Here is a 27,595-nt window from a genome sequence, read left to right as displayed (position 1 = left end):
CCTTCAACTGCATTAGAACGCAGATCACTGTATTCAATGCTTCAGTCAACGAGCATCACACTCCACTTACTGCAATTTGTTATTAATCTCCAAGCACTATTAATTCTCCCTTACTCTCTTGATAATGGTAACCATTAAGCCTGAGCTGAGGAGGAACCACTTCTTACAGAGGGTGATGAATTTAAATGGTTTCAAGAAGGAGATCTATTTCTGATTTTAAAAATGGGTTAAAGGAATATGGGGAAGAGGTAGGGAGGTGGATTTCAGACCAGGAAGCAATCTGCCATGATCTGATTGAATTTACGAAGCAGGCGCAAAGGGCTGAATTGCCTACTTCTGCTCCTAATTCCAATGTTACCATTGCTGTTCCAGCATTTTTTCTTTGATCAATACTTCTAACACAGTTTTCAGGAGAATCATTGTGCCACAACATTTGTTTCCCCCAAAGCAGGAGGACTGCAGAAGATTTGGGGTGGGAAGCTTTGCTAATCCACTTTCCTTGTATCATGCTGCCAGATTTTTTATGTTACATCTCATTTTCTTTCACTACAAGCCCAACAATCTTTTAAGTATCTCAGCAAGATTGAGAAGCATTTCCCATTAATCTAAATACAGCTCAAGTAAATATGGTTTACATATTTCTCACTAAAGTAGACACATAATACATTCTCATTATTCAAATGTTTCCATGGGAAATAATTTATGTTGGCACACAAGCTTCTTACTATGGTGAACAACACACCCAATACAAATTAAGTCATCCAATAAGAGCATAAGAAATAGGAGCAGGAGTAGGCCATACACCTTGATTCCATAATGTATTGGCTATATCATAGAAACATCTGGGGACTAAGACCAGTATCGGGGCAGGAAAGTGGAGCGTTTCCTGCTGCTGAGGCTGGCGGGAAAACACAATAAATCTTTTGACCTCAACCTTATAACTTATGCAACCAGGTGCTTTGTGCCATCTTCCGTGGCACAGTAGGCCTGATAGTGCATGGTATGTTATCCTATCTGTACCCCATATTGAAAAGGTACCCAACAGCACTGACCCACTATTGAAGAAAGAAGATAGACCTCTTGAAAATGAAGATGGGTCTCCAGAAACATTCTCAGGCTGGAAGATCCACTTATATATGCACCCCAACCCAGGGTCCAGGGTTGCTGGCCTCCATCCTGAACTCTGGAGGCAGCCCCAGGCATTGTTCTGAAGAGTCCCGTCATCTGCACGCTATGTTGTTCCAGACATGATTTGCACTGGTGTGTTTTCCTACCAGTGCCATGAGAAATGCACATGGTTGATCGGGCCTTCATCTGCATCCTGGCCTCCAGCGGGTTCCCTGTCCACCATTGCTGGCACCAGCAGAATATCCCACATTGGTGTAAACCCGATTTTGGGGCCTCTGGCTGAATTTTAGCCCCACCTGCCATTGAACCCATCGGTGGGGGCGTCTGCATCAATTCTACTTTCCCATCCTATCTCCCATATCGCTTTGTCCAATTGTTGCCCAAAGATCTATCACTTTGAATATGCTCACCACCTGAACATTGACAGATCTTTGGAGGGGAGAATTCCAATACAACTTTACAAAATTATGAGGGGCATAGAAAGAGTGGATAGTCAGAGACCTTTTCCCGGGGTAGAGGGGTCAATTACTAAGGGGCATAAGTTTAAGGTGCGAGGGGCAAGGTTTAGAGGAGATGTACGAGGCAAGTTTTTTTAATACAGAGGGTAGTGGGTGCCTGGAACTCGCTGTCGGAGGAGGTGGTGGAAGCAGGGACGATAGTGACATTTAAGGGGCATCTTGACAAATACATGAATAGGATGGGAATAGAGGGATACGGACCCAGGAAGTGTAGAAGATTTTAGTTTAGACGGGCAGCATGGTCGGCGCAGGCTTGGAGAGCCGAAGGGCCTGTTCCTGTGCTATACTTTTCTTTGTTCTTTGTTCTAACCTTCTGAATTAAGAGGTTTCTTTCTCATCTCAGTCCTAGTTGGCTGACCATGAGACTATGACCACCTATTCTACACTCTCGAGCCAGGGGAGATGTCTACAAACTATTTACCCTGTGATGTGACCATCAATTCACAAGACATGTGGTTGGAAGTGAACAGTGGTTTTAATAGTCTTACAACAGAGCCTGCCTGCGACGAGATGAACTGGCAGGCAGGCTCACGACTGCAAAGCTTTATACTTCCAGTTAGTGGGAGGAGCCATTGGCGGAACCAAGGGTGGAGCCCAGTACAAACTCCTCATCTCCCCCTATGGGCAGAGCCGCGCAACTGCTCATATACCGAGCTTACAAGAACACAACACATACAATAGTGTGAATTACTAGATTGTGATTCACCACATTCACCCCCTGTAAAAAAATCAGCGGGGTGATGGGTTTACAAATTGAGTCGGTCCGGCGGCCGAGTCGTCCTCAGAGATCTGTGAAGCACCGGGGTTGCAGCCTCTTCTGGTGGCTGGGTTGTGGTGGTCGGTGAGGGTACCATGGCGGACTCCGGGGGTGATTCGGTCCGAGCTTTGTACCCGACTGGTTCGACTGGTGACGGGGAGCGCCGGAAAACCATAGGCGCGGGGGCGCGGAACACAAGCTGTGAACCTGCAGGCGTGGGGTCGCAAGGCGCGGGGTTTGGGTGGGGTGTAGTGTGAGGGGTACCTCGGCGGTAGTAGTGTCGGAGCTGGAACCTACAGGCGCCAGGTCCCGGAGAGAAACTGTGTCCTGACGGCCGTCAGGGTATTCGATGAACGCGTATTGGGGGTTCGAGTAGAGTAGGAGCACTCTCTCCACGAGTGGGTCAGTTTTGTGGGTCTGGACGTGCTTCCGGAGGAGAACCGGGCCCGGTGTCTTCAACCATGCTGGGAGCGAAACCCCCGTGGTAGTGCCCCTGGAAAAAACAAATAGCCGCTCGTGAGGGGTCTGGTTGGTGGCTGTGCATAGGAGGGACCTAATAGCATGGAGCACTTCGGGGAGGACCTTCTGCCAGTGGGAGGTCGGGAGCTTCCTGGACCGGAGGGTCAGTAGGACGGTCTTCCAGACTGTAGCGTTCTCCCTCTCCACCTGCCCATTCCCCCTGGGGTTGTAGCTGGTAGTCCTGCTCGAGGCGATGCCCTTGTCGAGCAGGTACTGATGCAGCTCATCGCTCATAAAGGACGAGCCCCTGTCGCTGTGTACATAGCTGGGGAAACCAAACAGGGTGAAGATGCTGTGCAGGGCCCTAATGACTGTGTGGGAGGTCATATCGGGGCACGGGATAGCAAAGGGGAAGCGGGAGAACTCGTCGAATACGTTTAGAAAGTACACATTCCGATTGGTCGAGGGGAGTGGCCCTTTGAAATCGATGCTCAGGCGTTCAAAGGGCCAGGATGCCTTTACCAGGTGGGCCCTGTCTGGTCTATAGAACTGCGGTTTGCACTCCGCACAGATCGGGCAGTCCCTGGTGACCGCTTTTACCTCCTTGGTGGAGAAAGGCAGATTTCGGGCCTTGACGTAGTGGGCGAGCCGGGTGACCCCTGGGTGGCAGAGGTCATTGTGGATAGCTTTCAGGCGGTCGTCTTGCGCGCTGGCGCACGTGCCGCGGGACAGGGCATCTGGGGGCTCGTTGAGCTTCCCCGGTTGGTACATGATATCGTACTTGTAGGTGGAGTGTTCGATCCTCCACTGTAGGATCTTATCGTTTTTAATTTTGCCCCTTTGTGAGTTGTCAAACATAAAGGCAACTGATCTTTGTTCGGTGATGAAGGTGAACCTCCTACCTGCAAGGTAGTGCCTCCAGTGACGTATAGCTTCCACGATGGCTTGTGCTTCCTTTTCGACCGAGGAGTGTCGAAGTTCCGAAGCGGAGAGGGTTCGGGAGAAAAAGGCGACTGGTTTCCCTGCCTGATTTAGTGTGGCTGCGAGAGCGACCTCGGAGGCATCGCTCTCTACCTGAAAAGGGACGGATTCATCCACCGCCCACATGGCCGCTTTGGCGATGTCCTCCTTGATGCAGGTGAAGGCCTGGCGAGCCTCATCTGATAGAGGAAAGAGTGTGGTCTTAAATAGTGGGCGGGCTTTGTCCACATATTCAGGGACCCACTGGGCATAATATGAGAAAAACCCCAGGCACCTTTTGAGGGCCCTGGGACAAAGAGGGAGATGCAAGTTGCATGCGGTACGGGTCGGGGCCCAGGACTCCGTTTTCCACGACATAGCCGAGGATGGCTAGCCTGGTCATGCGGAAAAGGCATTTCTCCGTGTTATACGTGAGGTTGAGTTTCTGGGCAGTCTGGAGAAATTGATGGAGGTTAGCGTTGTGGTCCTGCTGATCATGGCCGCAGATGGTGACGTTGTCCAAGTACGGAAATGTGGCCCGCAGCCCGTACTGGTCTACCATTCGGTCCATTGCTCGTTGGAACACCGAGACCCCATTCGTGATGCCAAAGGGAACCCGGAGGAAGTGGAAGAGGCGGCCGTCGGCCTCGAACGCCATGTAGTGGCGGTCCTCCGGGCGGATTGGGAGCTGGTGGTATGCAGACTTCAGATCCACCGTGGAGAAGACTTTATAATGGGCAATCTGATTCACCATGTCTGCAATCCTGGGGAGGGGGTACGCATCGAGGAGCGTGAACCGATTAATGGTTTGGCTATAGTCCACTACCATTCAGAATTTTTCCCCGGTCTTGACGACCACCACCTGAGCTCTCCAGGGGCTATTACTGGCCTCTGATCCCCTCACGTAGAAGCCTATGAACCTCGGTTCTGATAAACACCCTGTCCTGCAGGCTGTATCGCCTGCTCCGAGTGGCTACCGGTTTGCAGTCCGGCGTGAGATTGGCAAAGAGTGGAGGGGGGTCGATTTTTAGCGTAGCGAGGCTGCAGGTAGTGAGTGGGGGCAAGGGCCCGCCGAAGCTGAGTGTGAGGCTTTTGAGGTTGCACTAGAAGTTGAGTCCCAGTAAGAGTGGGGCGCAGAGTTCGGGGAGTACGTATAGCTGGATGTTTGAGTAGCTAGTGCCCTGGATCGTTAGGGTCACGGCGGTGCGCCCTTGGAGGTGAACGGAGTGTGAACCCGAAGCGATGGAGATAGTTTGCCGTGCAGGGAAAATAGGGAGCGAACAGCGTCTTACCAGATCTGGGTGTACGAAGCTCTCGGTGCTCCCGGAGTCAAAGAGGCACGGTGTCCTGTACCCGTTGATTTTAACGGTCATCATTGAGTTGCGGAGGTGTTTTGGACGTGACTGGTCCAACGTGACCGTGCTGAGTTGCGGGTAGTCGGCGGCTCGATCAGCTGTGCTGGAGTGGCCCCGTGTTGACTGCCTTCTGAGTTCGTAGTCGTTGAGGTGAGTTTCCGAATTTGAAGAGGATGGATCCCAAGATGGCCGCCCCCGTGAATTGCACGTGGCGGGCGGCGAGGAAGATGGCGCCAAAGATGGCGGTCCCCATGAGTCGCACGTGTCAGGTGGGGGCGGAGTCGGAGTACAGGCCGCAGCATTTCGGGGCCTGCGGGCCGAGTTTTGAAAACGAGTGCCCTGGGCTGCGGGAGAGTTTGGAGAGGGGGATTTCTTCGCCAGGCAGACCCGGGCATAGTGTCCCTTGCGACCGCAGCTGCTGCAGGTCGCATTGCGGGCCGGGCAGTACTGCCGTGGGTGCTGGGGCTGTCCGCAAAAATGGCACACTGGGGCTGCGTAGTGGGTAGGTGGCCGCGCGGCGCAGGCCTGGGGCAGTCGCTGGTCGGGGGCACAGGATGGGGTCGCTTGGTCCGCGAGGAACGAGGTGAGGCTGCGGAACGAGGCCTCCATGGTAGTCGCCCATTCTACAGTGCCCTCTAAGTTCTGGGCCCCTTTTTCGAACAACCACTGGCGCACATAGTTTGACCTGAGCCCTGCCACGTACCCATCTCGGACAGCGAGCTCCATATGCTGTTCGGCTGATACAGCTTGGTAATTACAGTCCCGAGCTAAAGCTTTTAAATCCCGCAGGAATTCATCCAACGACTCCGCGGGGCGCTGGCGGCGGGTTGTAAAAATGTGGCGCGCGTAGACCTCGTTGATGGGCCTCACGTACATTCAATCTAGCATGGCTAGGGCCTCCGTATACGAGGTAGTACTGTTACGTTGAGTAGAGATGTGGTGGCTCACCCTTGCGTGCAGTAGGCTGAGTTTCTACTCCTCTGTAGTTTCTGATGTGCTTGATTCAGCCAGGTAAGCCTTGAAACATCTGAGCCAGTGTTGAAAGATTTCTTTTGCCTCTGCAGCCTGCGGGTCGAGTTCTAGTCGATCAGGTTTGAGGGCTGATTCCATAGTCGTTTTCTTCAAGTTTCCTAAGACTATTAAATTGATGTGACCATCAATTCACAAGACACGAGATTGGAAGTGAATAGTGGTTTTAATAGTCTTACAACAGAGCCTGCCTGCGACGAGATGAACTGGCAGCAGGCTCACAACTGCTGATCTTTATACTTCTGGTTAGTGGGAGGAGCCACGGGCGGAGCCAAGGGTGGAGCCCAGTACAAACTCCTCATCTCCCCTTATGGGCAGAGCCGCGCAACTGCACGTATACAGAGCTCAGAAAGACACAACACATACAATATAACACAGTGTGAATTACTAGGATTAGAATTCCCCACAGTACTATTGCCAGAATATTGTCAGGGCCCATAGCCTTTCCAATGATTATCCTGATGGAGGTTTCTGTCCCCTTCCTCCTGCTGGATCAAGCATACTTACCTTGTGGATATGCCCTTGCGCTCTGGGGTTGTCACCATGCTCACCATGCAGCTGCGTCCCTGTACTTTGAGATTTCCCTTTGCTAAGGGGGCATCCAAGGTGGCCACTATTTCAATTAACTCCATGTGGATGTGTTCCTGCACTCTGGGATTTCCCTTTGTTTGGTGGTTCACCAAGATGGTCGTTCTTGCCGTTGTTATTTTCGCTGTTGTCGCCCTCTCTCGCCCTCGGTGTCACCCTCCCTCGCCCTCGGTGCTCTCCCGCAATCGCTCTCTCGCACTCTCTCTCTCGTCCTCGGTGTCGCCCTCCCTCGCCCTCGGTGCTCTCCCGCAATCGCTCTCTCGCACTCCCTCGCCCTCGGTGTCGCTCTCTCTCGTCCTCGGTGTCATCCTCGGTGTCACCCTCCCTCGCCCTCGGTGCTCTCCCGCAATCGCTCTCTCGCACTCTCTCTCTCTCTCGCCCTCGGTGTCGCTCTCTCACGTCCTTGGTGTCGCCCTCCCTCGCCCTCGGTGTCGCTCTCTCGCGTCCTCGGTGTCGCCCTCGGTGTCGCCCTCCCTCACCCTCGGTGCTCTCCGGCATTCGCTCTCCGGCACTCGCTCTCTCGCACTCTCTCTCTCTCTCGCCCTCGGTGTCACCCTCCCTTGCCCTCGGTGTCGCCCTCCCTTGCCCTCGGTGTCGCCCTCCCTTGCCCTCGGTGCTCTCCCACACTCGCTCTCCGGCACTCGCTCTCTCTCTCGCCCTCGGTGTCGCCCTCTCTCGCCCTCGGCCCTCTCCCTCTCTAGCCCTAATCTGTTTTGTCCTTGTGGACTCTGTATCCGGGCACACATAACTGACCCGCTCATGGAAAGAGTGCAACTATTCCATTCGAACCCCCAATACACTTTCATCGAATACCCTGACAGCTCCGGGACCCGGCGCCTGCAGGATCCAACTCCACCACCACTACCGCCGAGGTACCCCTCACACTACACCCCACCCAACCCTCCGCGCCCTGCACCCCCGCACGTACAGGTTCGCTACCCGTGCTTCGCGCCTATGGGCTCCCGGCGCTCCCAGTCGCCAGTCGAACCAGTCGGGTACGTAGCTCGGACCGTATCACCCCCCGGAGTCCGCCATTGTACCCTCACCGTCCTCCACCACCCAGCCACCAGAAGAGGCTGCAACCCCGGTGCTTCGCCGATCCCAGAGGACGACTCGGCCGCCGAATCGGCTCAATTTGTAGACCCATCACCCCCGCAGGACTTGATTTTTTTACAGGAGGTGAATGTGGTGAATTCTAATCCTAGTCATTCACAATGTGTTGTATTATATGTATTGTGGGCGCGATTCTCCCAAAACGGGAGAAATCGTAAAGCTGCCGTAAAACCCGGGCGGGTTTTACGGCAGCGCGCCCCTTCCCGACCGGGGACTGATTCTGGTCCCCGGTCGGGGCTAGCAGCCCGACGCCGTAGGCTCCGGCAAGACGGGCTTAACGAAAATCGTTAAGCCCGCTTGCCGGAGTTAGCGCCGGCTGACCGTCATATGACGTCAGCCGCGCATGCGCAGTTTGGAAGACTCCAACCCGCGCATGCGCGGGTGACGTCATCGCGTTTTTGCGCGAAACCCGCGCATGCGCGGGCCGGGTTGCCCCTCAGCCGCCCCGCGAATGGATACTGCGGGGCGGCGGAAGGACAAGTAGTGCGCGGGCATCGGGCCCGCTGCCCGCGATCGGTGCCCACCGATCGCGGGCCCATGGCACCCTTGGCACGGCCGTGGTACGGCCGTGCCAATCGGTGCCATGGTTATTAATAGCGAGTTTGTGACGCCGGTTTTACGAACGGCAAGACCAGGTGTGTTTGCCGTTCGTAAAAACGGCGGAAAGGGCTGGGACTTCGGCCCATCTAACAGCTGAGAATCGCTGCCGGCCGTAAAAAAAACGGCGGCAGCGATTCGGGTCGGGACTTCGGCGGGGGGGGGGAGAATAGCGGGAGGGCGGCAAAAATGTCGGGAAGGCCCTCCCGCTATTCTCCCACCCGTCGTGGGGGGCGGAGAATTTCGCCCTGTGTCTTTGTGAGCTCTGTATATGTGCAGTTGCGCGGCTCTGCCCATAGGGGGAGATGAGGTGTTTGTACTGGGCTCCACTCTTGGCTCCACCCATGGCTCCTCCCACTAACCGGAAGTATAAAGATCAGCAGGTGTGAGCCTGCTGCCAGTTCATCTCGTCGCAGGCAGGCTCTGTTGTAAGACTATTAAAACCACTGTTCACTTCCAATCTCGTGTCTTGTGAATTGATGGTCACATCAATTTAACAGTCTTAGGAAACTTGAAGAAAACGACTATGGAATCAGCCCTCAAACCTGATCGACTAGAACTCGATCCGCAGGCTGCAGAGGTGAAATAAATCTTTCTACACTGGCTCAGATGTTTCAAGGCCTACCTGGCTGAATCAAGCACATCAGAAACTACAAAGGAGTAGAAACTCAGCCTACTGCACGCAAGAACCTGAGAATCCAAAAGTCCCGGCCCTCCAGAACGTCCTGTTCTACCACTGGGCGGCCACAGCAGAAATAGTATGGGGATGGGTCAGGAGACCTGGAGCAGAGTGGGTGAGGGTGGAGGAGAGGTCCTGTGAGGGATGTCCCTTTGAGCGCTGGCTACAACTGCACTTCCATCTCCCCTGGCCAGATACTCGAATAGCCCAGTGGTAGTAGCCACGCTCTGAACGTGGTTACACATGAGGCAGCACTTCAAACTAACCAAAATATCCACCATGGCCACCATCTGCAACAACCACAGGTTCACTCCCGCAGCAATGGACACCTCCTCCAAAACAAAGAACAAAGAACAAAAAACAAAGAAAATGGCAGCACAGGAACGGGCCCTTCAGCCCTCCCAGCCTGCGCCGATCCAGATCCTTCATCTAAACCTGTCGCCTATTTTCCATGGATCTACTTCCCTCTGTTCCCCTCCCGTTCATATATCTGTCTAGATGCATCTTGAATGATGCTATCGTGCCCGCCTCTACCACCTCCGCTGGCAAAGTGTTCCAGGCACCCACCACCCTCTGTGTAAAAAAAGGTGCAGACAGGAAGAGGAAACTCTAACGGTTAGGGACATGTACACGGACAGTGGAGTAGTGACCCTGGGGGAACGCATGGAGAAGTTCCAGCTCCCGAGAGGAAACAACCAGAGATATATTCAGCTCAAAAACGTCCACTGCAAAGAAACAATAATGTACTCCCAGATACCAGGACACTTACTGGTAGAAAGACTGCTGGACGCTGGCGACAAGGAGTGGGGGGGGGGGGGGGGGGGGGGGGGGGGGGGGGGGGGGGGGGGGGGGGGGGGGGGGGGGGGGGGGGGGGGGGGGGGGGGGGGGGGGGGGGGCAGCTAAGCGGACATGTATGGGAGACAGTTGGAGGAGGTACAGTCCCCCCAGACAAGGCAAGGAAAAAATGGCAGGAGGAACTAGACATGTAGATAGGGGAGGACTCTGGATGAACAGGGCAAACATCACCTCCACGTACGCAGGGCTGAGCGTAATGCAGTTAAAGGTGGTTCACAGAGCGCACCTAACCTGAACTCGACTGAGCAGGTTCTCCCTGAGGGACAGATGCAAATGCTGCCAGGGAGGCCCAGCCAACTACACCCACAATCGTCTGGTCCTGCCCCAGGCTTGTCGGGTACTGGACGTTCTTCTATGAGGCCATGTCTAGGGTTGTGGGGCTGAGGGTGGAGCCGTGTCTTCGGGGTATCAGATCAACCAGAGCTGTTCATGGGGATGGGGGCCAACACCCTAGCCTTTGCCTTCCTGATCGCCCGCCGGAGAATCCTGCTCGGCTGGCGATTGGTAGCACCACCCAAGGCTGCAGACTGGCTGTCCAACCTGGCGGAATTTCTCAGGCTGGAGAAAATAAACACTGCCATCCGTGGATTGGAAGAAGGCTTTCACAGGACTTAGAAGCCGTTCACCAACTTGTTTCAAGACCAGCTCTTGGCCAGCAACCAATAAAGTAGGAGGGGAGATATGAGACTAACCACGGAACATAGTGGAGAAAGAAATTGGGGGGGGGGGGGGGGGGGGGGGGGGGGGGGGGGGGAGTGCAAACGCATGCACACAAGTGGAACACAGTTCAGAATGAAGTAGGGTAGGGAAAGGTAGAAAGTAAACTTTTACTTTACGCCGCTTCAACTCGATCTGGCTTGGTGAGTACCTTTGCAGTAATATTGCGGTTGACAAGGGACACTTGGATATCATTGGGCCTCTTGAGAGGCTAACCATAGATAGAACCTTAGAAAAGTTAAAGTGCAGAAAGAGACCACCATTCAGACCACTGTGTCTGCACCGGCCAAAAAGTGGAAAAATAAAGTAGCCGCACATTTTGTTCGTTGAATTGGACATTCTGAATTCTCCCTCATTGTACCCGAACAGGCGCCAGAGCGTGGCGACTAGGGGATTTTTACAGTAACTTCTTGCAGTGTTAATGTGGGCCTACTTGTGACATTAATAAGGATTATTATTAATCCCATTTTCCAGCACCTGGTCCATAGACTTACAGCTTTACAGCACTTCAGGTGCAGATCCAGATATCTATTAAATGAGTTTGAGAATTTCAGACTCTATCACCAAATTAGACAGTGAATTCTAGATGCCCATCAATTTTCCCTCCTGTCTGCTCTAATCCGTCTATCTCACCGTTGATCTATACTCCCTGGTGATTGTCCCCTCAGCAAGGAAGCAAGTCTTTCCTATCTGCCCTATCTAGGCCATGATTTTGTACAGCTCAATTAGGTCATTCCTCAGCCTCCTAACCTATCTAACCTCTCCTCAGAGCTGCTATTTTCAGGCACTAGCAACATTCTTGTAAAGTTTTAATAATCCACTTTGTGACCATTCATTAAATAAAGGTATAACACATTGTGATGTTCATCTGGTATAACCTGGACAGAAGTAAATCATCAGCATAAAACAAAAATATATTCTAAAATTGATGTTAGAAATTTGATTTGGTTTGAAAATGTCCATTATTTTAAAAATAAACAAGTGTTACACTCAGCACTGCACAGTTGCAAAATCTTCACGAAGTAAATAAGAGCATAAGAAATAATAGGAGAAGGTAATACAGCCCCTAAGCTTGTTCTGTGTTAGGAAAATAAAGGTAGTTTTAAGGATTTATATTTGTATGGTAAACATTAGAAAGCCAGAGCAGTTACAGATAGAAAGCAGGAGAGGAAATATCTCTCAGTTCTGCTTCAAGCAGGAAAAGTTGTACAATGGGGTAATGTGAAGAAAACAAGCTTGAGTAACTAAAAGAAGGTTTGTTCTAGAAACCTAGAATTAGAACAGGGCATGGGCATCCTGACAAAGCTAAGAAGGAATCGGCTGATGAGAAGATACATTTCTAAAGTTTTCTAAAGTTTTCTAATGTAATCCTAAAGGTTTCTAAAGTAACCTAAAGTTTGGAATGTCGTACTACAGTTTGCGAAACAAATTTTAAAGTAATTGGGAAGACAATATTGGCTGGGCATCAGAGTTTGTGTAACAGTGGTAGTCAGTTGAGTTAAAGTCAGTTGAAGTCAAAGAAATATAGAAGAGTTGGTGTAAAATCCTGGAGTGAATTCCCTGGTAAAAGTGGAGCGGAAGCTCTGGAAAATGTGGACTGGATTTCAGAATGCAAACCACTAATGGAAAGCATGATCATGAGAGAAGGTATTCTTTTTTCTTTTTTTTGTAAATTTAGAGTACCCAATTATATTTTTCCATTTAAGGGGTAATTCTGCGTGGCCACTTCACTTACCCTGCACATCTTTGGGTTGTGGGGCTGAGACCCACGGAGACACGGGGAGAATGTGCAAACTCCACACCGACAGTGACTGGGGCCGGGACCGAACCCAGGTCCTCAGCCCCGTAGGCAGCAGTGCTAACCACTGCACCACCTTGCCGCCCATGAGAGGTTTTAAAACATGTTTTGTGGATTAGAGTTTGGGAATTCTTGTGTGACAATTATCTGGGGTGGGGGTGGGTGGGGATTTGAAGGAGACATTCACAGACATTAACTTGGGGTTTCAGAGCAGAGTGTGTATTTGAGCACAGTCAATCGGTGTGCCTTAAAAAAGGGACTTTGTGTATCCATGAGATGATTGTAGCTTTAAATGTACTTTGTTATCCATGTTAATCTTAAAATCTGTGTCTCTTTGTTAAGCTAAAGTGGGGGGGGGGGGGGGGGGGGGGGAAGTAACAGAGTATTGTATTATAATCCAATTTCTCCATGTTTACTAAATGTATTATTCTTGTTGTTGAAACTAATTAGCAGCCCTGTGACTCTGTTCTTCCACGTTATATAAACAAATGTAAATGTTACAGTTTTTTGATCCAGGGTTCCATTCTGGTATCTTCACTATTGAAGCTGTTTGTGGTTTAGAGCACGTTTATTAAATCTCCTCTAAACTTTCTCTGCTTTAAGAAGAATGACCTCCAACTTCTCCAGTCTCTCCACAACCAAACTCCCTGGTACCATTCTAGCAAATCTCTTCTGCATCCTCCCTTAGGCCTCGTCATCCTTCTTAAAGCCTGCTGCCCTGAATTGAACACAATACTCTAGCAGGTGCCTACATGCCTGTAATAAACTACAGGAGGCTGGAGTCCCGTCACCACACCAATATTTATTTCCAATAACTAGATACAAGAGCAGCTCCAAACAGTGCTGCTAGCATTCCAGTCAACTTAAGACTGTTCACAAAGCCTACACAGGTGCTTATATGGGCCCCCTCAATGAGCTATCATTGAGGGAGCTCATACTCCAATTGGCCAACCAATAATGCTAATTGGAGGTCATTACACCCCCCCCCCCCCCCCCCCCCCCCAAGGTCCGAGGAATTCCTGCCAGCTGGCATTCCTCTGAGCTTCTTCCTGCTCCTCATGCCCTGGTCTGTCACCTCTGTGTCGTCCGCCGGGTCATTCTCCGACATGGGCGGGGTGTACCTTATAGGTGCCCGTCTTTTCCTTGACGACCTCCTTGGAAGTTGTTCTTCCTCCTCCTCGGGGAGAGGTGTCGCGGCGGCCTCGGCGAACGTGTCCATCTCCGACTCTGACGACTGGATGACGGGGTCTGGAGAAATTGCTCGGGGCTGGGGTGTGGGTATCCTTTCCGTCTGGGCTATCCCAGCTTGAGGCAGTCCTGCTTCGCCTGCCTCCAGGTGTGGTTCCGCTGCCCTTATTTGGTCTAGGTGTTTCTTCAGCACCTTACCTCCTATCGAAACGTCATAGGATATGGGCCCGGTTTGGGACTCTACCGTGCCTTTGACCCACGTTGGTCCATTCCCATCATTCTTTTTTTGGCTTTGGAAATAGTTACAGACATCAACAGAAAGAAAGCAAAAAAGGCAAAAATGTGCAAACATCCACGTACATTCAATACTTCAATCGTAACATACTGCACAAGCCCGCTCCTCTCCCACCAGTACTACCCGCCAATTTATCCCTCCTACTCTACTCTACTCTACCCCCACTACCCTGCTGACGCTCACTCTTCCGCAAAGAAGTCAATAAATGGTTGCCACCTCCGGGCGAACCCCTGTACAGATCCACTCAAGGCGAACTTAATTTTTTCCATACCCAGGAAACTCGACATGTCCGCAAGCCACAACTCAGTCTTCGGGGGCTTTGAGTCCTTCCATGACAGGGGCAGCAGGGTAGCATGGTGGTTAGCATAAATGCTTCACAACTCCAGGGTCCCAGGTTCGATTCCCGGCTGGGTCACTGTCTGTGTGGAGTCTGCACGTCCTCCCCCTGTGTGCGTGGGTTTCCTCCGGGTGCTCCGGTTTCCTCCCACAGTCCAAAGATGTGCGGGTTAGGTGGATTGGCCATGCTAAATTGCCCGTAGTGTCCTAATAAAAAAGTAAGGTTAAGGGGGGGTTGTTGGGTTACGGGTATAGGGTGGATACGTGGGTTTGAGTAGGGTGATCATGGCTCGGCACAGCATTGAGGGCCGAAGGGCCTGTTCTGTGCTGTACTGTTCTATGTTCTATGTTCTAATAGTATTCGTCGCCGGGCTATCAGGGAAGCAAAGGCCAAAACATTGGCCTCTTTCTCACCCTGGACTCCCGGGTCTTCCGAAACCCCAAATATTGCTACCCCTGGACCCATCGCCACCCTTGTTTTTAGCACCCGGGATATGACGCCCGCAAATCCCTCCCAGTACCCCCTAAGCTTAGGGCATGCCGAAAACATGTGAACGTGGTTCGCTGGTCCTCCTGCGCACCTAGTGCATTTGTCCTCTATCCCAAAGAATTTGCTCATCCGAGCCACCGTCATGTGGGCCCGGTGAACGACCTTAAATTGAATCAGGCCGAGCCTGACACATGTTGCGGCCGAATTTACCCTACTCAGGGCCTCTGCCCACAGCCCGTCCTCCATTTCCCCGCCTAGCTCCTCCTCCCATTTGAGTTTCAGTTCCTCCGTCTGGGACCCTTCCTCCCTCATGAGCACCCTATAAATATCAGAGACTCTACCATCTCCTTCTTCCCCCCTAGAGACTATTCTGTCTTGGATCCCCATTGGCGGGAGGCGTGGGAAAGATGGGACCTGTCTACGGGCAAAGTCCCACAACTGTAGGTACCTAAAATCATTTCCCCTTACCAGACCACATTTCTCCTCCAAGCTCCTCAAACTCGCAAAGCTCCCTTCCAGGAACATATTACCCACCCTTCCCACCCGCCGCCATGCTCGAAACCCCCCATCCATACTCCCGGGGGCAAACCGATGGATGTCGCAGATTGGCGCCCAAACCGACGCCCCCATCTCCCCTACGTGCCTCCTTTACTGGTCCCATATCCGCAGGGTCGCCACCACTACCGGGCTGGTGGAGTACCTGGCCGGCGGCAGCAGTAGAGGAGCCGTGACCAGGGCTGCCAGGCTGGAGCCCCTGCACGAAGCTGCCTCCACCTGCTCCCAGATAGACCCTGTACCCACCATCCACTTCCTTATCATAGCGATGTTGGCCGCCCAGTAATAATTAATCAGACTCGGCAAAGCCAGCCCTCCCTTGCTGCGGTTCCTCTCCAGCATCGCCTTCTTCACCCGCGGAGATTTTCCCGCCCAGACAAAGCTCATGATCATCCTGTTAACTCTTTTGAAGAAGGACTGTGGGACAAAGTTCGGGAGGCACTGAAAAACAAACAGAAATCTAGGGAGGATTGTCATCTTTACAGTCTGCACCCTCCCTGCCAGCGACAGCGGGAGTGCATCCCATCTCCGAAACTCTCCCTTCATTTGCTCCACCACCCTGGCCAAATTTAACTTGTGCAGCCTGCCCCAGTCTCGCGCCACCTGGATTCCCAAGTACCGGAAATTTTCCTCAACCAGCCTAAACAGTAGCCCTCTCAATCTGTTCTCCTGGCCCCTTGCCTGTACCACAAACATTTCACTCTTCGCCGTATTTAATTTGTATCCTGAAAACTGGCCGAACTTCCTCAACATTCCCAGTATACTTCCCATCCTGGACACTGGGTCCGACACGTACAGGAGCAGGTCGTCCACATAAAGAGAGACCCTATGTTCTACCCCGCCCCTCACCATCCCCTTCCATCCCTCAGCGGCTCTCAGCGCAATCGCCAGCGGCTCTATGGCCAGCGCAAACAGCAGCAGGGAGAGCGGGCAGCCCTGTCTGGTCCCTCGGTACAGCCTAAAGTACTCCGACACATCTCTGTTAGTCCTAATGCTGGCCTTTGGGGCCTGATATAATAATTTGATCCAATTCACCAGTCCCTCCCCGAACCCAAACCGTCCAAGCACCTCCCATAGATAGTCCCACTCCACCCGGTCAAAGGCCTTCTCGGCGTCCATCGCCACCACTACCTCCACCTCCCTACCCGCCGGGGGCATAATTATCACATTAAGTAATCTTCTCAGGTTGGCCGCCAGCTGCCTACCTTTCACGAACCCAGTTTGGTCCTCCCCAATCACCTCCGGTACGCAGTCCTCCATTCTAACCGCCAGTACCTTTGCCAGGGGCTTGGCGTCAACATTAATGAGGGAGATTGGCCTGTAGGACCCGCACACCTCTGGGTCTTTACCCCGCTTCAATATCAGTGATATCGTGGCTTGCGACATTGTCGGCGGCAGTGTCCCTCTGTCCCTTGCCTCATCGAAAACCCTCGCCAAGACCGGGCCCACCAGCTCAGAAAACTTCCTATAGAACTCTACTGGGTATCCATCCGGCCCCGGGGCTTTCCCCGACTGCATGGTCTTTCGGCCCCCCCAATACCTCCTCCACTCTAATCAGGGCCCCCAGCTCATCCACTCGCCCCCCCCCCCCCCCCCCCCCCCCACCTACTGTTGGGAATGTTAACCCGTCTAGAAACCTTTTCATCTCCTCTGGTTCTTCCGGCGGCTCTGAAGTATACAGCTTGCGATAGAAGTCCCGGAATACCTTATTGAATCCTGCCGGGTCCTCCACTTTGCGCCCCTCCCCATCTATCACTCTACTTATTTCCCTGGCCGCCTCCCTCTTCCTGAGTTGCTGCGCTAACAGTCTGCTAGCCTTTTCCCCATGCTCGTACACCACTCCCCTCGCCTTCCTAAGCTGTTCCACGGCCCTACCCGTGGATAGTGCCCCCAGTTCCGCCTGTAGTCTCTGCCTCTCCCTGAGTAAAACCTCCCCCGGGGACTCCGCGTGTTCTTCATCTATCCGACCCATTTCCCTGACCAATCTATCCATCTCTGCCCTGTTTGCCTTGGCTCTGTGGGCCCCAATTGAAATCAGCGCCTCCCACAGGGTCGCCGCTGAGACCTCCCCCGTGTCATTCACCTGCAAGTAATTTTGCATACACCTCCGAAGCCTCTCACAAATCCCCTCCTCCGACAGCAGTCCCACGTCTAGCCTCCATTGCGGGCGTTGGTAGTTTTTCCCCCCGATCTGCAGGTCTACCCAGTGCGGGGCATGGTCTGAGATAGTAATTGCCGACTATTCCGTGTTCTTTACCTCCCCTATACAATCCCTGCTTAGTACAAAGAAAGCTATCCTAGAATATACTTTATGGACGTGCGAGTAAAATGAGTAGCCCCTTCCTGTCGGCTGTCTGGCTCTCCAGGGGTCCACTGCCCCCATTTGCTCCATAAACCCTTTCAGCTCCCTTGCCATTGTTGGGAGTCTACCCGTTCTGGGACACGACCGATCCAAAGCCGGGTCAAGGACCATGTTAAAGTCCCCCCCCCATTATTAGCCTGCGAGAGTCCAGGTCCGGGATCTTCCCCAGCACTCTTTTAATGAAGTCCACGTCATCCCAGTTCGGGGCATATATATTCACCAGCACCATTCTTCTCCCCTCCAGTCTTCCCCGTACCATCAGGTATCTGCCCCCCCCCCCCCCCCCCCCCCCCCCCGGTTATGCCCTCCGCCTCAAATTGCACGCGCTTGTTGATCATGATTGCCACCCCCCTGGACTTCGAGTCCAAGTCCGAGTTGAAGACCTGGTTAATCCAGCTCTTCCTTAGTCTGGTCTGGTCAGACACTTTCAGATGTGTCTCCTGCAACATAATTACGTCCGCCCTCAGAGCCCGCAAGTGCGCAAACACCCGCGCCCTCTTAACCGGCCCATTCAGTCCCCTGACGTTCCAGGTGATCAGCCTGGTCGGGGGGCACAACCCCACCCCACACTGGTCAGCCATAGCCTTTCTTGGGCCGGCCCCCGGCCCGTGCGTCGCGCCATTCGTGGCCCGCCTCTTGGCTGCCTCCACCCTCAATCTCCTTTCCAGTGCCTATTTCAAGTCCCTCCCACGTCAGCCGAACAACCCCCCCCTCCCCCTCCCCCTCCCCCCCAAACAACATCCCCCGATACCCCCACCCCTTCCATCCACTGGCTGTGATCTCTCCCCCCCCACCTGACTCCCTTGACTAGCCAATCTGTTAGCCCGGTGACTCAACACTCCGGCGCCTTCCTGTCTCATTCCCATTGTTTCCCCGTCCTCCTCCCCACTCCCCGGCGCCCCATCCCCCTCTCCAACCCACTGGAGCAAACTCACTGGCACAGGAAGGCATGGACATCAACAAAACAAAACCCTCCAACCCACGTCCTTGGCCCCCCTTGCTGACCGGCCCCCCTTCGTTACCGTGGCGGCTCCAGTGTCCTCCGCGAGCCGCACAAAAAGTAAAAATCCGCCCAAAAGGAAAAAACAGAAAAAAGAGGAAAAAACAAAAACATAAGAGAAAAAAAACAAATCAGTGTCCATGAACAAAGGAAAGAGTCCCAAATGTTCTGCTTGGCACCTTTGACCCAGCAAACCGTTGAACAGCAGTCCAGGCCCATTCGGCGTACCTTCCCACGGTAATCCTCGGGCCCTAATTCGCGTCCTTGGGGCCTCTTTTCGGGACCAGCCCCTGATCCCTCGCAAAGTCCATCGCTTCTTCAGGCTCGGAGAAGTAGTGGTGTTGACCCTGGTGCGTGACCCATAAACGAGCCGGGAACAGCAAACCAAACTTCACGTGCTTCTTGAACAGCACCTCCTTGACTTGCTTAAAGGCTGCTCGCAGCCGAGCCACCTCCTGGCTTAGGTCCTGGTAAATGCAGAGGACACTGTTGTTCCACGTGCTGCTCCTGGCGCTCTTTGCCCACCGCAGCACCCGCTCCTTGTCCACGAACCTGTGGAACCTAATCACCATCGGGCAGGGGGGGGGGGGGGGGGGGTCCGCCCGGCCGCCCCTGCCTCGCCTGCACTCTGTGTGCCCCCTCCAGCTCCAGCGGTCGCGGAAAGGCTTCGGCCCCCATCAGCTGCATCACTAGGTCTGCTACAAACGCTGCAGTATCAGCTCCCTCAGCCCCCTCCGGGAGGCCGACCATCCTCGGGTTGTTCCTGCGGGCTCTATTCTCCAGCTCCTCCACTCTGTCTAGCAGTCTTCTCTGCCGCTCCTTTAGCCCGTCAACTTCCAGCGCCGCAACCGTCTGCGCATCCGCCTGCTCCTCCACCGCCTCTCCCAGCTCCCAGCACATCTTGCGCATCCAGCCTCTGGTTCAGCTGATCCACTGCCTTCTGGAGTGGGTCCAAGCTGTCCCGCATCAGTGCTTCAAAACTGGACTTCATTACCTGGAGCATGTTATCCGGCGCCTGCTGGGTTGCTGAATCCAGGGTCCGTGTGTCCGCCATCCTAGGTTCCAGGTAAGTTTCTTCAGCTCCTTGTCTTTGTCCCTTTTTCTCTCTCTTCTGCCTCCTGGACTCCCGCTGTTCCGTGTGCCGCAGCCCGCTCCTCCGCACTTTCACCGCCACCTTCCTTCAGCTCCGTGGTCCGGCTATCGTGGGGAATCAGCCCCTAAACGCCCGCCGGAGTGAGAGCCCGCCGAATGTGCGGCTCACTCGGACATCGCCGCCACCGGAAGTCTCCATTCTCATAATTCTTGACCCAAACCGATGCCCCCACCTGGAAATGTCTCTGCTGCCGACTATTATCATGCCCCCTGTGTTGGGCCTCCTGTTGTTTCTCCACTTTCCCCGTTAAATTTGGGAAAAGGAGACTCAGCCTCATTCGCAGCCACCTTCCCATTAAGAGTTCAGCAGGCGGTATGCCCGTTGTGGAATGTGGTGTGGTCCTCTAATGAAACAGCCAGCGGGAGAGCTTTGTGTCCATTGACGCTGCCGGCTGCTTCTTGAGTCCCGCTTTTAGTGTCTGGACCGCTCTCTCTGCCAGGCCATTGGACGCTGGATGGTAAGGGGCCGTTTTGATGTGGCGGACTCCGTTTTCTTTTAGGAATTTTCCAAGTTCCCCACTTGTGAATGCCGTTCCGTTGTCCGACACCAATACCTCCGGAAGTCCATGTGTTGCAAACGAGGCCCTGAGCTTTTCGATTGTCGATGCTGTGCTTGCCGTGTTTACCCGGTGGACGTCCAACCATTTGGAGTGGGCGTCCACTATCACCAAAAACATTGAGCCCATGAAAGGGCCGGCATGGTCAATATGCAGGCGGGTCCATGGTCTGCCTGGCCATTCCCACGGGTGCAATGGTGCAGCTGGTGGCGCTCTTTGTCCCTGTTGGCACTCCTGGCACCGACGTACCAAGGCTGCTATGTCTGTGTCCAATCCTGGCAACCAAACGTAGCTTCGAGCTAGCATCTTCATTTTAGACACCCCTGGGTGTCAGTGATGTAACTCGGTTAAGATTGCCCGACGGCCTTGAGCTGGGACTATTACCCGGGCTCCCCATAATAGGATACAGTCTTCAACGGTTATTTGGTCCCTTCTGCTCCAGTATGGGTGCATCTGGGGCTCCACTGGTCTTTCCAGTTCCCCTGTTAGCAGTAAATGCTTCATCTTGGCTAAAACTGGGTCTTTTTGCGTCCACAACCGAATATGTTGTGCGTCCACTGGTAGGGTGTCCAAAAACTTTAGAGTCATTACTGTCTCCTCTACTTTCGGTATTAGCGGCGGTGTGTCCGGGAGGGGAAGTCTACTCAAAGCATCTGCATTTTCTACTCGCGTTCCCGGTCTGTGCTCCAGAACGTCACCGCCAGTAGCAACGGCCAGCGTTGGATTCTAGCTGATGCGATCGGGGGTACTGACTTGTCTTCTTTTAATAACCCTAATAACGGCTTATGGTCTGTCACTATGATGAATTTCCACCCGTACAGATACTGGTGAATTTTATTTACTGCAAATATCACCGCCAGTCCTTCCTTCTCGATTTGGGCGTACTTCCTCTCAGCCATCGCCAAGGTCCTCGAAGCATAGGCTATTGGCCGTTCTTCCCCATTCCTTCCTCTATGGGCTAAGACTGCTCCTACCCCGTAAGGGGATGCATCACAAGTGACCACCAACTCCTTCCTTGGATCATAATGCTCTAGGGCATTTTCGGATGACAGCTGTTCCTTAATGTCCTTAAATGCTCGGTTTTGGCGGGCGGTCCATTTCCATTCTTGCCCCTTTTTTAGTAGCTGGTAGAGGGGTTCTGGGATGGACGCCCTATTTTCAATAAATTTGCCATAATAGGTTACCAACCCTAGAAATGATCGTAGCTCCTGGACCATGGTGGGAGCTGGGACTTCTTTTATTGCCCTTACTCTATCTTCCAATGGGTGTAAGCCCGACTCGTCTACTTTATATCCCAGGTACGTCACTTGTGGGGCCAGAGAAACACATTTTTCTCTTAGAAGCCGTACACCTGCCTTTGCGAAACACCTGAGCACTTCCTCCAGGTTCCTTAAGTGTTCCCTGTTCGTCCTACCCGTGATTAAGACATCATCCAAATAAACGCCACCTGCGGTAATCCTTGCAGAATATTTTCCATCGTACGCTGGAATATAGCGCAGGCTGATGACACTCCGAAAGGTAGCCTAGTATACCGAAAAAGGCCCTTCAGGGTGTTGATCTTAGCGAACTTCTGGGAGTCCTTGTCCAGTTTTAACTGCAGATAGGCGTGGTTCATGTCCAGTTTCGTGAACAAACGCCCACCTGCCAATTTGGCATATAGGCCATCTATTTTCGGGATCGGGTATTTGTCCAGCAGTGCGTATTTGTTTACCGTCTGTTTGAAATCTCCACAGAGACGTATCAAGCCGTCTGGCTTCAAAATTGGTACCACCGGCGCTGCCCATTCCGAGAACTGTACTGGTCTGATAATGCCGTCGCGCCGTAACCTTTCTATGTCAACCTCTACTTTCTTCCTTAACGTGAAAGGTACCGCCCTGGCCTTACAAAATTTCGGAAGGGCTTCTGGGTCAACGTGCAAAGTTGCTTTGGCGCCTATGATTTCCCCCAAACCTTCTTGGAAGACTTCCGGGTGTTTTTGGAGTACTCCACTCAACTGCCTGCTTCCACTCTGGAAAATTTTCATCCAATCTAATTTTAGGTCTTTCAGCCAGTTCCGTCCAATTAAGCTCAGTCTGGAGCCCTCTACTAATGTCAACGGTAATCTGAGCAATTGTTTCTCATATTCCACGGGTACATGAGTCGTGCCTAGAACTTCCAGGGGTTCCCCCGTGTAGGTTTTAAGTTTTGTCGATGTTTTTGTTAGGGTTAGTGGCTGGAGTCCATCTTTGATTTTTAAAAATACTGCCACTCCCATTACTGATACGGCCACCCCCGTGTCTATTTCCATTATTGTCGGCCGACCGTTCACCCGTGGGGTAATCTTAATAGGTTCTGTTTTCTTCATCGCAATATTTTATAATTGTTCCCCTTTGGAGGAGGATGGAGCGTCTAGGTTGTATACTTCCCTGCATCCCCACCTGCTATTCCTCTTTTGTCACTTCCTTCTAGGGTTTCTGTCGCTGTTACCCCACTCTGATGCCAAAAACGGTCCTTCTCTGTTGGGGGAGCCTCAGCCGGTACTTCCCTCTGTCTCCAGTTAGTCCTAGCAGACTTGGGGGCAGTTCTGGGGTTTTCCTATGGCCCTCTATTCCTCAGGCTTTTCCTGAGAGCGGCTATCTGGACCCGTTGTGGTAGTCCCTCTCACAGGTATCTACCTCCATTGGCGTGCCCTGTAGTTCCTGCGCCCCACTTGCTGCCTTTTCTAGGGCCAGTGCGAGTTGTAACGCCTGCCTGCAGTCTAGCTGCATTTCCGCCAACAGGCGCCTCTGTATTGTGAGGTCGTTTATGCCACACACTAACCGGTCCCGAAGCATTTCATTTAGCGTCGGGCCGAACTCACATTTTTCCGCCAGACTTCTCAGGTGGGTCAGGAAATTCGTGACTGACTCCCTGTCTTCCCACTTTGCTGTGTAGAATCTATACCTACACAAAATGAGGGGTGGTTTTGGGTCGTAGTGTTCTTTCACCAATTCCGTTAATTCTTGGAAAGAATTTGTGTCCGGCGCATCAGGATAAGTTAGACTACGTATAATGGCGAAAGCTGAGGGTCCGCACGCCGACAGCAGGATAGCCCGTCTCCTTTCGTCTGTAATTATATCATTGGCCCGGAAGAAGTAACACATTCTCTCCACATACTGGGACCAGTCCTCACTAGTCGGGTCGAATGCATCTAACCTTCCAAAAAACGGCACTTTTGAAATACCAAGGCTTACCCTCCGAGTGCGGCAGCTGGTCTCCGCAAAGTTCTTTGTTTACCTCATCGTCACTGTAATAATCCACAGGAGGCATGAGTCCGTCACCACACCAATATTTATTTCCAATAACTAGATACAAGAGCAGCTCCAAACAGTGCTGCTAGGATTCTAGTCAACTTAAGACTGCTCACAAAGCCTACACAGGTGCTTATATGGGCCCCCTCAATGCGACCAGTCCATCTCAAAAAGGTCCCTCCTTTCTGAGAATTGATCCCAATGTTCCAGGAATCTGAAACCCATACTCCTCCACCACCATGTCTCCAGCCACTCATTAACCCGTCTTATCCTATTCTACCTATATTCACCAGTGCATGGCCATGGAAATAATGCAGAGATTCTTTGACTTGCTGCTCTTTAATTTCCTCTCTAGCTCCTAAATCCCTGATTGCAAGATCTCAAACGATTTTCCTTCCTACATCATTAATTCCCACTTAGACCACAATTTCTGGATGTTCCCCTTCCTGCCTCAAAATATTCAGCATCCTCTCAGGCATCATATGGAAGACAGTAGTTTCATATGGATCTCATAGATTTAGTGTTTTGTACAATACGCTTCTTTTGCCCTTTATTTCTATTAAAAATGACAATAATCAAACTCATATTACTACATTTATTGACAAATGAAACATTTCCACAGTTAATACAAGAAAGCAATAACCAGTTATTAGAATTTAAAACGAAAAGCACATTCTGGTTACGTGAATGTCAAGATAACTAGAAAATACCCATTATTTTAAAAAAAACAATTTCACAGTGCAAACTGCACAAGTTAACCTTTTGGATTCACTAATAAATAGCTAGATACTAAATTAGTAAATAAAATTATATAACTGATTCTACAAGTCTATAAAGTTGACACACTTATTTGGCAAAGTGCTGTATTTATTCTGCAAATTGGATTATGATGCCAGTCATCTGAATGGCCATAAAGTCCCAAATGAGTTAAAGTATCTCCAGGCTTTATCTCGTCAATTATCTGGTGCAGTTGATATAAAACTGTACAAAGTAACTCCACAAACAAGCTCCTTCCTGTGCATAGTTGTGTTGGTTTGTTATATTTACATCATCTAGGTCTTTCATATCTTCTTCATATGTAACATAAAACAATGTTTTCACATAATGAATTTACACTGGAAGGCACATATATAACAAAACCAAACATGAATCCCTGTATGAAATATTCAGCAATCTAAGCAACAGCTTAGTATTTTTATATGTAACATACACTTTCTTACAGCAACATGTACAAGCTTTGTTCAACATTTTTACGGTTTTCTCCATTGTTTTAATCTCATCACAACCAACACAATCAACTCTCAAAGCAACAATGTACAAAGAAGTTTTTACATAAACACATTATATCAGTCAAATGTAATCAACCTGTACAACATCAAAAACAAGTCAACAACAGTTTAGTTAGGATACACGTTAACCGTAAATGTCCAACCACACTCGGCCGCTATTAGTTTTCTGTACAGCATAAAACCTCTGCAAGCACTTCACCAGGAACAAAGATCCAATTAGATTCGACGACAATGCTATCAGTGATAAACATCTAACAAAATAACCTTGAAAAGAAAGATCCATCATCATCAGGTTTTCTTCACCAATGTTCAAAGTTTATGCAGTTTTACAAATCACTTGCAGAGATGGGCTTGGTTATCAACTGTTTCCTAGACAACCCAATGAGGCCTTCTACAGGATTTGCTGGACGGCATTATCTTGAAAGTTTCCTCTACCTGTCGTGAAAACGGTGATGGGTGACAGGATTTGCAAATTTTAAAAGAAATCCTGAGGCATAGTTGTAGAATTTGCTGATACAATGAAGATTTCATTACATACATTTCTGGGTTTACTTACTGGATGCAAAATCTGTAAATTTATTTAACTGAAACACAGCTATTTATTCTATCGTTCCATTTTTATATCTTTTAAGGTGCATCTACAAAGTAAAATATTGTTCTACAAACACTTTCCCAAGTACGGAACATTATACAGACCGTTATCATTTTACATGCTCTGCAGTAGTTAAAAATCAATCCAAGTAAGAAGTCTGAATTGGGAAATCAATGCCTCAGAGTCCACACCTGCTCAATAGTCTCAACGATTCTCCAAACGAGAATATATTTCACAAGAATATCTTTGGAAAATGAGACTGAAATATACATTAAATAGAAACACTTTATATCTAAAGCAGGTTCATGTTCTGTGAAACATCACAGCCAACATAGAATAGTAAGGCGGGGGGGGGGGGGGGGGGGGGGGAATAAACAAAATCCATTCATTTAAACACAGAGCACCGAGGTATTATCCATCATCAAAACATCTCATAATTACAGCACATTTAGAAAGGGGAGAAATGGATAACCTAGAAAAACACTTTTAGACATATTCAAATTGCTACTGAGGGAAGTCACGTACTAAGCCCCAAAGTTTGACTACTTATCAATATCCTGGAGCAATCATAATGCCACCACCAATCCAAAAAGACTCATTTTTTAAAAATGAAATATATATTTACATAGGGCTTCCTTGCTGTCACAGATATTTAGAAAAATCATACACTATTGTCCCTGAGAATCTGTGTTGTGAAATAAGATGAGTTTTACTTTACACAACAAATCACAGCTGAAAGAGGCTTTCCATCTCCCAGGCAATATATTTGTTAATGATTATGTTGACAGCATACACTTTTCATAAAATAGCTCAATTTTGCAAATGGACGCACATACACAAATACACATGCACAGACAAAATGGATCTTCATACTGAGATGGGAAACCTAACAAGCAAACCCTATATATTAGAAAGATTGCAAGGAAATTTCTAGATTTGAGAGTAAAATCCTATCATTCAGAACAAGGCATTTGGTGATACTGAGTTTAAGATTTTAAAGCACCCAGAAAATAGAATAGAAACCCTAAAATACTCAATGAGATTAATGATTCCTAATTTTGTTAAATATGAAGTCCCATAAAAAGTTACATACACACACTATTTTTACAAGAACATTGTTTTTAAAAAGAATTACAATGACCATTAATAATTATACTGGCGCTGGCAAGGTTGGTGTAGAATGTGTCCATTGTGCTTAGTTTGTCGAGAGTTGTACTCCCTAATAAGGTTTTGGCGGCGAATGTTGTTGCGGTTTATGAGCCGCTTTGCACCATGCTCCTTTCCACGTTGAACATGACGAAGCTGACTGGCTTGTTCTACGAAACTGGTATGGGCGGCTAGAGCAGCTGCATAGCAGCGAATATGGTGGCCGACCCCGTTAGGGGTTTCAGTTCTAGAATGAGAAGCAAAATTTCAATTATATAACCTGTATTCAGCAAAGATGTCTATTTAATGTCAAATCAAATCAAATTTAAAGTTTGTCAATATAATGCAGGTTTTTCTGTCAAATTTAGGTTCCATTTCAAACCAACTATCTTCCTACTGTATTCAATAGCACAAAATTCACCATTTGTTGTGGCACTTAAGGTGTGAATGGGCAGCCCCCAGTTTATTGGAAATTACTAAAATGAATGACAAGGTTCTGTTGCCATGATAAGCACCAAGGCACAAATCAATTGTCTTTGACACCTGCCCCTGAACCCAACCACAAGCCCCCTTGCCACTGAAGCAATATAAATGTTTAGGGCACTGGTAACTCTTGCCATCTTTTTGATTGCAATCTCCGTGCATCTGTACACACCAGCAATTCAGTGTCCCAATGTGTGGTTACATCAATAAAAATGCTGCCCATTGTATGGGACAGGATACAAGCTTTAGAATGGTGACAAGTTACTGCTATTGGAAGATGGGGAATAGGAGACCAATTAAGGAAAGCATTGGCTAAGCCAAGTCTGCA

General features: G+C 50.6%; 1 protein-coding gene across 4 annotated transcripts in view; it reads right to left on the bottom strand.

Annotated features, from left to right (window-relative positions):
- Window positions 1–24,338: 24,338 nt before the first annotated feature.
- tp53inp1 (tumor protein p53 inducible nuclear protein 1) overlaps window positions 24,339–27,595 on the bottom strand; it is a 63,202-nt gene continuing 59,945 nt past the window's right edge. For 2 of the 4 annotated variants that reach the window (XM_038808992.1, XM_038808990.1), the window contains exon 4: window positions 26,782–27,031. In XM_038808992.1, the coding sequence (XP_038664920.1) occupies window positions 26,782–27,031 (250 nt within the window). Of the gene's footprint in view, window positions 27,032–27,595 lie in introns of all 4 variants that reach the window. The other 2 variants (XM_038808993.1, XM_038808994.1) reach the window with 2 other exon arrangements.

The sequence above is a fragment of the Scyliorhinus canicula genome, chromosome 10 (assembly GCF_902713615.1).
Source record: "Scyliorhinus canicula chromosome 10, sScyCan1.1, whole genome shotgun sequence".
In the NCBI taxonomy this organism is placed as follows: Eukaryota; Metazoa; Chordata; class Chondrichthyes; order Carcharhiniformes; family Scyliorhinidae; genus Scyliorhinus; species Scyliorhinus canicula.
This window is presented reverse-complemented; position numbering and strand designations above follow the sequence as displayed.